Source organism: Mizuhopecten yessoensis, unplaced genomic scaffold (genome assembly GCF_002113885.1).
Source record: "Mizuhopecten yessoensis strain PY_sf001 unplaced genomic scaffold, ASM211388v2 scaffold6217, whole genome shotgun sequence".
Classification (NCBI taxonomy): Eukaryota; Metazoa; Mollusca; class Bivalvia; order Pectinida; family Pectinidae; genus Mizuhopecten; species Mizuhopecten yessoensis.
This window is the reverse complement of record NW_018406439.1, coordinates 158,017-171,378: the sequence shown is the minus strand read 5'-3', so window position 1 is coordinate 171,378 and position 13,362 is coordinate 158,017. Positions and strand designations below refer to the sequence as shown.

Genomic DNA, 13,362 nt, shown 5'->3' with positions numbered 1-13,362 from the left:
TTTCATTGTGTTGAGTGTGTTGGTAAAGAGTTTCACTGTGGTGAGTGTGTTGGTAAAGAGTTTCACTGTGTTGAGTGTGTTGGTAAAGAGTTTCACTGTGGTGAGTGTGTTGGTAAAGAGTTTAACTGTATTGAGTGTGTTGGTAAAGAGTATAACATTTAGTCAGGAACGGTGGTATTAACAGTATAAAGATAACGTTTTGGCTGATCTTTTGAAGCTGGAACGGTAAAACATTCAGATAAACTTTCTTTAACAGTTGGTTTAGGCATTTTTTTGCGACCTATTTGTCAACATGTCATTTAAACTTATGTTTGTTGCAATGAAACCATTCAGTAGAGATATCCGCCTGACTGATCACTTAGCATAATCTCTGATTCTATTCCATTCAGCAAGGCACTTTTTCCTGACGAATTAATCTAATCTATAATTTAATATTAAGTTGAATATATTTGCAACAAGAATGATAAATATATCTCAGCTAAAAGTAATACTTGCCTTTCTTTTGTCATAGAGTAATTGTTCCGGCAGCATCCATTATGATACTAAAATTAATCTTGCAGGTGATTGTGCTTCTTAGGGGGTTTAACCAGTAAACCAGGAAGTGTTTTGTTACATGTGTATATCACCAGTCCTGAGGTCGTCCGCACTGACAGGATTGAAAGGACAACAACGGAAAATTGGACAGGGAACAAGAAAAGGAAGGTGGAATAGTTCTAAAGCCTATACAATTATGTGCTGCCACGTGCGTTTTATATTTGAAAACTTAAGATGCAGTGTATTTAAATAGGTGTAAAGCATTGGTTGGTGAACTCAGATATTTTTAGATATCTTAAAATATCTGCTTTCACTGATTCATGATTCGAGATGCCACTGAGATTGCGTCCAATTACCTATTAGGAAATCTTAGTTGAGTTTGTGGAATGACCTTGAAGCAAGGTATCGGCCCTTGCAGAGTTGACAAATCTCGAAATAGTACAGTGATATTATTATGTATCTGGTTCAGGTAACATTTGTATCATGACAAGTATATGATGGTTCATAACACGTTCAAAGAATCTGTCAAATGATGTACAATAGTTTGTTGCATAATGTCGGTGACTGTGAAAGTTACAACAGAATCGAAACATCCGTGTAGTACATCAAACACAATGTATACATACTAGTTAAATCAATCCGGTAAAGATTCCCTGATCTTGTTGGTCCAGACAATTTCGTGAATTATTTCCATGTAAATCGTATAATAACGTTGGTTGTTGTCGTCATATAAATCGAGATTTGAATATCAGGATATACAAGATTTTACATAAATCACGTCATCAAATGACTTACTACTTCTTTGATATATGTGTACCTTTACAATTTACAGTATGTACCTTTTACATTGTACATTGTATATGTCAAGTATGTATGTACAATATCTAACTTTCTAGTGATAGTGATTAAATACTTGTATTCATATAAAATCACACAGTTGACAAACAACAACACAACAAAGTTCAGATGAATGGTTTTAGATTTTAAACAGAGATGCCCGATCCTGTCACGCCGACATCCTTAAAGACTTTGCCAGATCTTGCAGCCGCGCTAGCCCTGGTGTCTGATGGCGAGCAAAGTAATCACTGTTTTACTTGGGTTTTACCATTATAGCCACTTACTTGTGTTTAAGTGTGGCGACACCTGGTAGCTAACTGGTATCTGATTAGGCCGTACATGTACAGGTATACGACGGCGGGCCAGGTATTGTGGTGGTATATTCGCCCACACGGACAAGTTTGTGGATCGATAAGTTAATCCGTCGCAAAGGACAGATGGGAACACCGGACGTGGAAAAGTCTGGCGAACACAGGATCCGTACCTCAGGGATGTAGAACTGTGTATGGTCAGCGTCCACCCTCCCGGCCACCCTCCCGGCCAGACTCCAGGCCAGACTAAAGCCACCAATAAGGACACACTAAAAAATGTTAGGATGCCAGGACTGACAGGTAAGGCTGTAACACATGTATGGTTAAAACAGGCGTGAACTTATTAATGGGGAACTGACGCGAGATTTCCACCAGCGTATAAAGTGTACGTACACGGACTGTTACTGTCTAATACAGATATCTTTCCATTTATTGAAATGATGTATACCTGCAAATTCAATAATACATGTATATTCTGCTTTGGTGTTTATAATATACGTACACATTTGAACGTTTGGCGACAACTGTGGTCGGTTTATAGCATAGACGACTTCAACATTGTATTATCAGCGTTATCCTAAAACGTTAAAGGCTAATACTCTTAAATATCTATGACCAATTTTTAGCAATTCTTATACTGCATTTGCTCCTTTTATTTATATAAAATTAAAAAAATAGAGGTTTCGTTAAAAACAATAGATAGCTTGGATATGCACCAAAGAACGTTGCTATGCCACTTACTACACTTACTACACTTACTAACGATAACTGTCAGAGTTCACCACAGTCTGTGTCCTATCTTTGAATTTTAGCTTTCTTTATCGCACACCTGGGCTTGACAAAGGTCGATGGCCGATCCGTCGTTAATACAAACATAGATATAGGTTATTTTGTTTTAAAAGTATTTTCTGTTTATAGCACAATAAACAAATGAAGAAGTGTTGCATAGGAAATGACCTCTGTATGAGTTTATAGAGCGAGAACCCTAGGATCATGCAGTCCAATCAGTTCTTGAAGCTCAATTTAATATCGATATGCATTTTAACGAGTCTTTAACGTCAAAGCAAGTCGACTTTAAATATCTACGTAGGGAGAAAAAGACGCAATGTGATTTGAAATTGAGCTGACCTAGACAATATCAAAATGATGGGGCCGATTTCGTCATAATAATAATGATAATAATCACAACCTAGTTCGTAGGTCGTCTTAACTTAAAGCGGTTCACAAATTATGTGGTTATACAAAATGTAGGACCTTTGCAACCAGCCAATATCTTTCTCAACTCCCTGGGAAGTATACAGCCGGTGCTGCCATTTCGGCGCTCACAGCTGGCATTCAACAATTCTAGCACTTCCCAACCACGTACTCATTTACAGATGAGTAGACTGGAACTAGCGGAGTCAATTATCTTGCTCAAAGATACAACAAAGTGCCGTACCGTGACTCGAACCCGCAACCCTTCGGTTACGACCCCGGAGTCCTACCTACGGTCGATGTCAATGGCATTACACACCTGATCACATATCGGTATGGAACCATAGTCCATATGTAATCGATGGTTGAAACAAATTGGTGTCGTATTTACAATTTGGCTGCTTGTCAATAGCAGATATAGACTTGTTCTACATACCTATAGATTTCTTCCCGGCTCGTGTAAAAAACGTTGCAAGATTTTATTTATATCATTTCATTCAAACATAACTTATTTTCATTCAAAAACCGTCTTCATATGATCTTAACTGTTGACAGAACGTTAAACTTAGAACATGACAAATGCATTAAAAAAATAAAAAATATGCAACTAGTAAAATGCACCATTTTTTACCGAAAAAAACGACATTATAAATGAGGGGCCATGGAACTTGACGGTTACCTGAGTTGAAATGCAGTTGCTCTTATTGTCGACTAAGAAAAATAATGTACATAATATGAGTCGCGCCATGGAGAAAGGTCATTATGGCAAAAATATCGAATTTTATGTTTTCATGCATTTTTTTTCTGGATCAAGCAGTTTCTGAAAATATACGGCATTAAATATCTTATATATGTAAAATTTACGTGTATCTTACAAGGAAATATATATTATTTTCAAATGACGTTGTGTACACTGTACAATGTGACGTTAACTACTATGAGGTTCGAGCGCAATATCATCGTACATCAACGTGTCCGTACCTTTCTATGTAAGCTTGGTCATGCGGTGTTTATGTACAATACATATGTAGATGATTTACTTTCTTTTGCGCGTTCTATTTACTTTTATTGTACAATCAATACATCCATATAAATGATACTGGCGCACATTAGGATTAATTAAATATTTTACCTGCAACTGAGCGATATCGGGTTATCTCAGTCGAGGGTTAAGGTTCTGTAACAAAATCCCAACCGAGGCGTAAGCCTGATGATGTTACATAACCTTTGCCCGAGACTGAGATTAATAGAATGTATCGCTACTGGTTGTGTACGATAGAGAAATCTCAACCCGAGGACTAAGATTTTTTGTCCAGAACGAGGCTTGCCTCGTTCTGGATAAAAAATCTTAGTCTTCGGGTTGAGATTTCTCTTTCTTACACAACCAGTAGCGATTGATTATTTTTCTCCCATATCTAACAGTATTTTAATGTGAAATAAAGGTAAACATGGACCCAAAACACATACAGGCAATTTGTTGATGGACTGTTGACGTGACGTCATTGTATTGTTGAAGTGACGGCATGCCATTGTTATGAATAGGGGAATCCCCCCGTCTCAACCCTAGGTCGGAGACAGATAAATCTAGCACCGGCCAAACGGGAGATAGATATGTCAAGTGTGGGAGAAAACCCAATCTCGCTCAGTTACAGGTAATTGATTTTTTTCCTCTCACCTTTTAGTTCGAAAAGAACTATTCAATTTTGCTAAAACAACAAGTATCCCGCCTTGGGCCTCGAATTAGAATGACCTCTTCACTACTAAAGCTATATTTGAATGCTTCCGCGTAAAAATGTAGTCTGTCCTTACATAGATTACAATGTATATCACAGTGTAGATTATATTTTATCTACAACATCAAATATCTAACAACATCAAAACTATACATAAAACGACAAAACAAAACATTTATAATGCAAATTGTTAATTTCAATCAGTTAACGCGCGGATGAATACATAGCAGTGTAATAAATCCGCAAAATGTCACGTAAAGGTACAAGACAGATCGGACGAGATAGAAAAATCTAGCATGGGGTATGACGAGGCATGTTTCTGTCTGAGGTGCCAGAAAAAGGTATCTCTGGCGCTCATGTGACAACCCTGCAGGCTGGTAAACGGTTGGTCGCTCTCTATGGGGATGTTTCCTTCGGCTTTCAGGATTCAATTCAACTCAAGTTTATTCCGGGGGCCTTACGACCCATAGGTATACATAAATATAATGGACAATTGTACATACATTGTTGGAGAGTGATCTCTGATGACATGCATACAGAACACAGAAAATAACATATACATGTCTGTATAAGATACACAAACACATACTGACATAGACGGCATTGTTAACTTGATTGCGATTAAATTAATGCTACAAATGTAAGTTAATCTAAAATTATTACTAAGTTAAATGAATATATATGATGAATATATGATGAATACCTACAGGAAAATTTGGTACTTTCGAATGTGTTTCATTCTCTGAAGTAAGTATTGGAAAACGTTTTCCAATCTCTCCACTGCCACTGGTCTATTCCAAATAATACAGCCTGGTTAGACGCTGATGACTGTTCCACAATGTTTGTCACTGGTCTGTACCAGGTGATACAGCCTGGTTAGACGCTGATGTCTGTTCCACAATGTTTGTCACTGGTCTGTACCGGGTGATACAGCCTGGTTAGACGCTGATGACTGTTTCACAATGATTGCCACTGGTTTGTACCATGTGATACAGCCTGGTTAGACGCTGATGACTGTTCCACAATGGTTGCCACTGGTCTGTACCATGTGATACAGCCTGGTTGGACGCTGATGACTGTTCCACAATGGCTGCCACTGGTCTGAACCAGGTGATACAGCCTTGTTAGACGCTGATGACTGTTCCACAATGGCTGCCACTGGTCTGTACCAGGTGATACAGCCTTGTTAGACGCTGATGACTGTTCCACTATGGCTGCCACTGGTCTGTACCAGGTGATACAGCCTGGTAAGACGCTGATTACTGTTCCACAATGTCTGCCACTAGTCTGTACCAGGTGATACAGCCTGGTTAGACGCTGAGGACTGTTCCACAATGTCTGCCACTGGTCTGAACCAGGTGATACAGCCTGGTAAGACGCTGATGACTGTTCCACAATGTCTGACACTGGTCTGTACCAGGTGATACAGTCTGGTTAGACGCTGATGACTGTTCCACAATTTCTGCCACTGATCTGTACCAGGTGATACAGTCTGGTTAGACGCTGATGACTGTTCCACAATTTCTGCCACTGATCTGTACCAGGTGATACAGTCTGGTTAGACGCTGATGACTGTTCCACAATTTCTGCCACTGATCTGTACCAGGTGATACAGTCTGGTTAGACGCTGATGACTGTTCCACAATGTCTGCCACTGGTCTGAACCAGGTGATACAGCCTGGTAAGACGCTGGTTACTGTTCCACAATGGCTGCCACTGGTCTGTACCATGTGATACAGCCTGGTTGGACGCTGATGACTGTTCCACAATGGCTGCAACTGGTCTGTACCAGGTGAAACAGCCTTGTTAGACGCTGATGACTGTTCCACAATGGTTGCCACTGGTCTGTACCATGTGATACAGCCTGGTTGGACGCTGATGACTGTTCCACAATGGCTGCAACTGGTCTGTACCAGGTGAAACAGCCTTGTTAGACGCTGATGACTGTTCCAAAATTTCTGTCACTGGTCTGTACCAGGTGATACAGCCTGGTAAGACGGTGATGACTGTTCCACAATGGCTGCCACTGTTCTGTACCAGGTGATACAGCCTGGTAAGACGCTGGTTACTGTTCCACAATGGCTGCCACTGGTCTGTGACAGGTGATACAGCCTGGTAAGACGCTGATGACTGTTCCACAATGGCTGCAACTGGTCTGTACCAGGTGAAACAGCCTGGTTAGACGCTGATGACTGTTCCAAAATTTCTGCCACTAGTCTGTGCCAGGTGATACAGCCTGGTTAGACGCTGAGGACTGTTCCACAATGTCTGCCACTGGTCTGGAACAGGGGATACAGCCTGGTTAGACGCTGATGACTGTTCCACAATGGCTGCAACTGGTCTGTACCAGGTGAAACAGCCTTGTTAGACGCTGATGACTGTTCCACTATGGCTGCCACTGGTCTGTACCAGGTGATACAGCTTGGTAAGACGCTGATTACTGTTCCACAATGTCTGCCACTAGTCTGTACCAGGTGATACAACCTGGTTAGACGCTGATGACTGTTCCACAATTTCTGCCACTGATCTGTACCAGGTGATACAGTCTGGTTAGACGCTGATGACTGTTCCACAATTTCTGCCACTGATCTGTACCAGGTGATACAGTCTGGTTAGACGCTGATGACTGTTCCACAATTTCTGCCACTGATCTGTACCAGGTGATACAGTCTGGTTAGACGCTGATGACTGTTCCACAATTTCTGCCAGTGGTCTGTACCAGGTGATACAGTCTGGTTAGACGCTGATGACTGTTCCACAATTTCTGCCACTGATCTGTACCAGGTGATACAGTCTGGTTAGACGCTGATGACTGTTCCACAATTTCTGCCACTGATCTGTACCAGGTGATACAGTCTGGTTAGACGCTGATGACTGTTCCAAAATTTCTGCCACTAGTCTGTACCAGGTGATACAACCTGGTTAGACGCTGATGACTGTTCCACAATGTCTGCCACTGGTGTGTACCAGGTGATACAGCCTGGTTAAACGCTGATGACTGTTCCACAATGTCTGTCACTGGTCTGCACCAGGTGATACAGCCTGGTTAGGCGCTGATGACTGTTCCACAATGGCTGCCACTGGTCTGTGACAGGTGATACAGCCTGGTAAGACGCTGATGACTGTTCCACAATGTCTGCCACTGGTCTGAACCAGGTGATACAGCCTGGTAAGACGCTGGTTACTGTTCCACAATGGCTGCCACTGGTCTGAACCAGGTGATACAGCCTTGTTAGACGCTGATGACTGTTCCACTATGGCTGCCACTGGTCTGTACCAGGTGATACAGCCTGGTTAGACGTTGAGGAATATTCCACAATGTCTGCCAACTGGTCTAAACTGTCGACATCCGATAAAGTGTCTTAAAAGATGCGAAACTGCTGTCGACGAGACATCTAAAATGCAAACTTTTTGTAATAGTTTATTTTTTAATTAATTACGGTTCTATAACAGGTCTTTAACAAAACCATCAGACCAATTATTTGCATGCTAGTACCAAAATTTAATAAATAGCAAGCCTCTTAACCATTTTCACCATGATTCATGTGTAGCCTGACTTATGACAACAATTAAGTATCAGGAGATTGTTATTGAGTGTCGTTTCTTCACAGGTCCGATTAGTAAAGTTAATTAACTTTCCAACGCCTATCTTTTTACATGTTTGTTGGTCTATGTTGCAGTATACAGACAATGTTAAAAAATAAAAACAAATCTTACCCGAACAATTATCGACGTGGATTGCTAACGTCTTCTCGTTCTTGTCAATATTTCTGACACTTAAAGCGTGGTCAAGCATAAAAAACTGCGTTTGGACCATGGGTGGATTTACCATCAACCCCTGCCAATTACTTAGGTATTATTAGTGTATATGTCAGTCAAAAGAATCATTCAAATTAACAGTGCAAGTGACTGGAAAGTGTGTGAGGTTGTGTGTGTGAAGGTGTGTGTAAGGTTGTGTGTATTCATTTTGCACTGTTTCATAGGGGCTCTTCACATAATTAGAATACATGAAATGAATTATCATTTCTATAGTATGTTGAAAACATGCTACTGAGCATTAAACATGTACGTATATCACCTGTCTTGATTTCACATTTACCAAGCGGAAGGCAGTTCAGACAGGTACATGTACATGTAACATGGAGTCATTTCACCTGTCTGGATACTCATAATTCCCGGGACAAAATTAAGATAGCACGAGCTGATGTTTCCTATCTTAACCATGAATAATAAATGCACCATACTACAAACTATTTAATTGTCATAATTGGAGCAACAATGTAAATGATTTCATTTGTTTAAAACTGGGCTGTATTTATCTATGTATGGATATCTATTTATCTGTATTTTTTCAAAATTTTGATTCTAGTCCAGTCACACAAAAACATTCGACCCTACTAGGTATCACGTTCCTATAGTTTGATCCTCATCGATCAGGTAGTTGTACTGCCGTCCAAGTCCATCTACACGGACACCAAACACTTGTATTTTCCTCGCAGATGCAAATTAAAGGGGCCCAATTTGGCGGGAATGGTGAGGTACGGACACTTGCTGTGCGAAATCAAAAGTATAAAGTCCTGTTGCTCTTTTACCGCTGCCTGGACACATTTGCGGTACAACTGTCTTTCTCTTCCAGCATCCTATATGCTGCTGGAACCTCTGGAGGGCAGCACGTTTTTCTCCTTCTGTTACAGCATCAATGATATGTTTTCTCATTCTCTTGCAAATGTGGCATACGTCCGTGCGGGATGTATTTATTTTTATCTCAGGGACGCATTTCGACCAAACATCTTTGAATGACGGCAAAACTAAACACATTTTTTCCTTTTCCTCACAGGATAGTTTATAGCGTTTATGAATTGAGACTTTAGTCTCTGAAGCTGGTTAGTGTATAGTTGGAATGGAATCCCTTACAGAAGGGGCCACAGGCTGTGGAATACCGATTTCTTCAGAGAGATTTTGTAAAAAAGTTACAGCAAATTCAATTTCTACAAACTTGAGTGCATGTGTAGGTGTTCTGCCGGTCAGTCCATTTTTACATGTGCAATGATATTTAAAAGTGTACGTTCTGTAACATCATTTAAAATTTGAAATGCTTTCCTACATACGCTTTCATCATTTGTAGCTATATGTGTATCAAGCAAATATGACTTCGTAACACTTGATTCACAGACATAATGACGTACATGTGTCATATACAGATGTAGCTGGTAAATGTCATTATGTCAAAGGTGGTATCCACTCCAACGCTAAAAACCGATATGATCGGTTTTCATATTGTTCAACAACGTTGCCAGACTGCAGACAGTATTGAAAATGATGGTCTCAGCTCCCTAGGTAGCAGTGTGCAGTAGCATACGCTGGCAATAGGTGATTTTTTTAACGGTTTTCACAAGTCCCAAATCTGAGGAAAACTTTTTATTTTAAATGCAGTCTTCAACACAAAATGTGTTCAAAATGTAGTTTATAAATACTGTTTATATAAATATGTAGGTGTGTTGTACAGGATGAATCCACTATCCATGTTTATCTGAGACATGCCCTTTATTTTTAGCTTCAGGCCATTTCTTCTGTACTCTACTACCCTAAGGTCTGATTTGGTCAAATTGGAGCTCCTCGAAGTATTCCTGCTCAGAGCATGAAGTTATACTTACTCAAGAGTCTAAAAAATCACTGTTTAATTCTAAAGCTGATTTTGTTTGTTATAATGCTGCTGCTAAGGTGTAGATGATCATTTGGATACTAAATATGTATTAATTTACTGGAATCTGTGATGCCAGTACTGGGTTCTTTGTCAAAACCGGAGTACAAAAATGCTTAAACGAGCACTTGACATAACATCACGTTCCTCGTGTTATACTTTATAGTTGACATAACATCACATTCCTCGTGTTATACTTTATAGTTGACATAACACCACGTTACTCGTGTTATACTTTAAAATTGACATAACATCACGTTCCTTGTGTTATACTTTATAGTTGACATAAAATCACCTTCCTCGTGTTATACTTTATAGTTGAAATAACATCACGTTCCTCGTGTTATACTTTATAGTTGACATAACATTACCCTCCTCCTGTTATACTTTATAGTTGACATAAAATCTCCTTCCTCGTGTTATACTTTATAGTTGAAATAACATCACGTTCCTCGTGTTATACTTTATAGCTGACATAAAATATCACGTTCCTCGTGTTATACTTTATAGCTGACATAACATCCTCCTCCTCGTGTTATACCTCGTGTTATACTTTATAGTTGACATAACATCACCCTCCTCCTGTTATACTTTATAGTTGACATAACATCCTCCTCCTCGTGTTATACTTTATAGATGACATAACATCACGTTCCTCGTGTTATACTTTATAGTTGACATAACATCACCTTCCTCGTGTTATACTTTATAGCTGACATAAAATATCACGTTCCTCGTGTTATACTTTATAGTTGACATAACATCACCTTCCTCGTGTTATACTATATAGTTGACATAACATCACGTTCCTCGTGTAATTCTTTATAGTTGACATAACATCACGTTCCTCGTGTAATTCTTTATAGTTGACATAACATCACGTTCCTCGTGTTATACTTTATGGTTACAGTCCACCAATTTTTAATGCCTATAGATTATGCTACATTTATATTCTTTGTATGGTTAAAATAATTTTTAAATATGAAACCGGTACAATTTTCATTTCCATAACTTTTAAATTTGGCGACCCATATTTTCTACCTTTCTGCTAAAAGATTAAAATAGCATCTGGAGATATAATCATAGTCTGTGCATAAAAATAACCAATTTAAAGTGAAATTATCCACTTTTAAGCTCACCTGGTACGTAGGTCATGTCACGGCGTCCGTCGTCCGTCCGTCAACCTTTCCTTTAAAACGCTATTTGTCCTGAACAGGCCAGAAGTTTTTGACTCAATTTGGTCTGGAGCATCCTTAGGCCAAGGGCACTCAATTTTGTAGGTCCCATCAGGGTAAATTCAGTTTAATTTATAAAATCCTTCTCCTTCAATTTATTTGGAATTATTTTAACCAATTTTTGTGTAGAGTATCCTTGAGCAAAGTGGACTCAATTTTGTATAAATTGATGGTAGCTTTTTAGGGGCAGAGGGATGGGGCCCAAAGGGGGACATTGAGATCAATGTTAAACATTCACCCCAAATTTACAGTGGGGAAGAGATAAGTTCACTTTTTTAGGTATAGACTTTTCTGTAGATTTAAGCCTAATTCCTAAAATGAATTTTGATAAAAAAATGTAAAACTTAAAGCAATGATTGATACATGGAAGAGAAGAAACTTAACTCCAATAGGAAAGATTAAATATTATTAAGTCATTGTTGATTTCACAACTGAACTATTTGCTTATTACTTTGCCAAATCCACCAGAAAAATGTATCACTCTTTTAAACTTATTATGTTTTTTTTTTTTGTGGAATGGTAAATGTCATAAGATTAAAAAAGATGTTGTTATTTAAAACTATATGGAAGGGGGGTGGGGGTGGGGGGTAAAGATGGTTGATGTATATGCTTTCATTAAATCTCTAAAGCTAGGATGGGTAAGAAGATTTTTTTAGTCATCAGGCAAATGGAAGTTAATGTTGAACACAATTATTGATATAAAAAGTTGCTCAATTGTGGAAAAGAATATATTCATTTAAGTGGTTCTAGTTGCAACAATTTATTTTGAAAAGATGTATTCAAAGCATGGGATAGACTTAATAACTCTCAATTTATGAGGCTTACTAGAAAAGATTCCATTCTAAAAACTCCGCTTTGGTATAACAATGATATCCAGGTAAATAATAAGCTTGTTTTCTATTCAAACTGGTTTAAGGCAGGTGTGTTTACATTGAATGACTAATTAAAAATTCAGATAATTTGACCTTTTCTTCATTTGACGAGTTTCTATATAGTTTTCAAATCAATACAAACTTTCTGCAATATCATGGATTGGTATCTGCTATCCAGCGCTTTTTAGGAAGACATGATTTCCTGAGGGAGAGACCTTCCCAGCCTATTAACCACTACTATTTGATATATTCTTTAATAGTAGGAAAGGTTCTAAAGGTTTTTATAATATTATTATCGCTCCAGTGACACTGCCTACTGGAACCAGAAAATGGAATCAGGAGTATAATATAGATAAAGAGAAATGGACAAAAATATTTAAATTACCTTTTGTAGTCTCGAACAAATCAAAATTACAATGGTTCCAAGTTCGAATTATACACCATATTTTAGTAACAAACACTTTTGTTTTTAAAGTCAAATTAAGTCTAAGTTCTTTATGTACCTTGTGTAATATGGAACATGAAACTATAGTGCATTGTTTATGGGAATGTAAAGAAGTGCAAGCTTTACCTCAGAGATTTGAATCTCTACTTGATATACTCCTGGTTCCTTTTGCGTATAATAAGGAATCCTTCCTTTTTGGAATAATATCTAGATATACTAGATGCCTGAGCAACGCTTTGAATCTGAATGCACTCATTAATGTCATCAAAGATAACTTCCTTGTTCAAAAACATATAAATAACAGTAAAAATATCTACATTAAGAGGGAATTTGAACTTAACTAGAGGAAATGGAAACCTTTATTAGAATTATAGTTGTTTAATAATGAATACTTTTTTAACAATTGCTACATTTTATTATCGCCAGGACCCTGACACAGCCTTATTAGCTTGTTGTTGCATAGAGTATTTAATTAGTGATGCACATGAAATAATATCTCC

The 13,362-nt window shown here is 38.5% G+C and overlaps 1 protein-coding gene across 1 annotated transcript in view; it reads left to right on the top strand.

Annotated features, from left to right (window-relative positions):
- The first annotated feature begins 1,557 nt into the window (after nt 1–1,557).
- LOC110451855 (synaptotagmin-15-like) overlaps nt 1,558–13,362 on the top strand; it is a 32,933-nt gene continuing 21,128 nt past the window's right edge. The window contains exon 1 of the mRNA XM_021500068.1: nt 1,558–1,982. Within this exon, the coding sequence (XP_021355743.1) occupies nt 1,877–1,982 (106 nt within the window). The 5' untranslated portion in view covers nt 1,558–1,876. The remainder of the gene's footprint in view (nt 1,983–13,362) is intronic.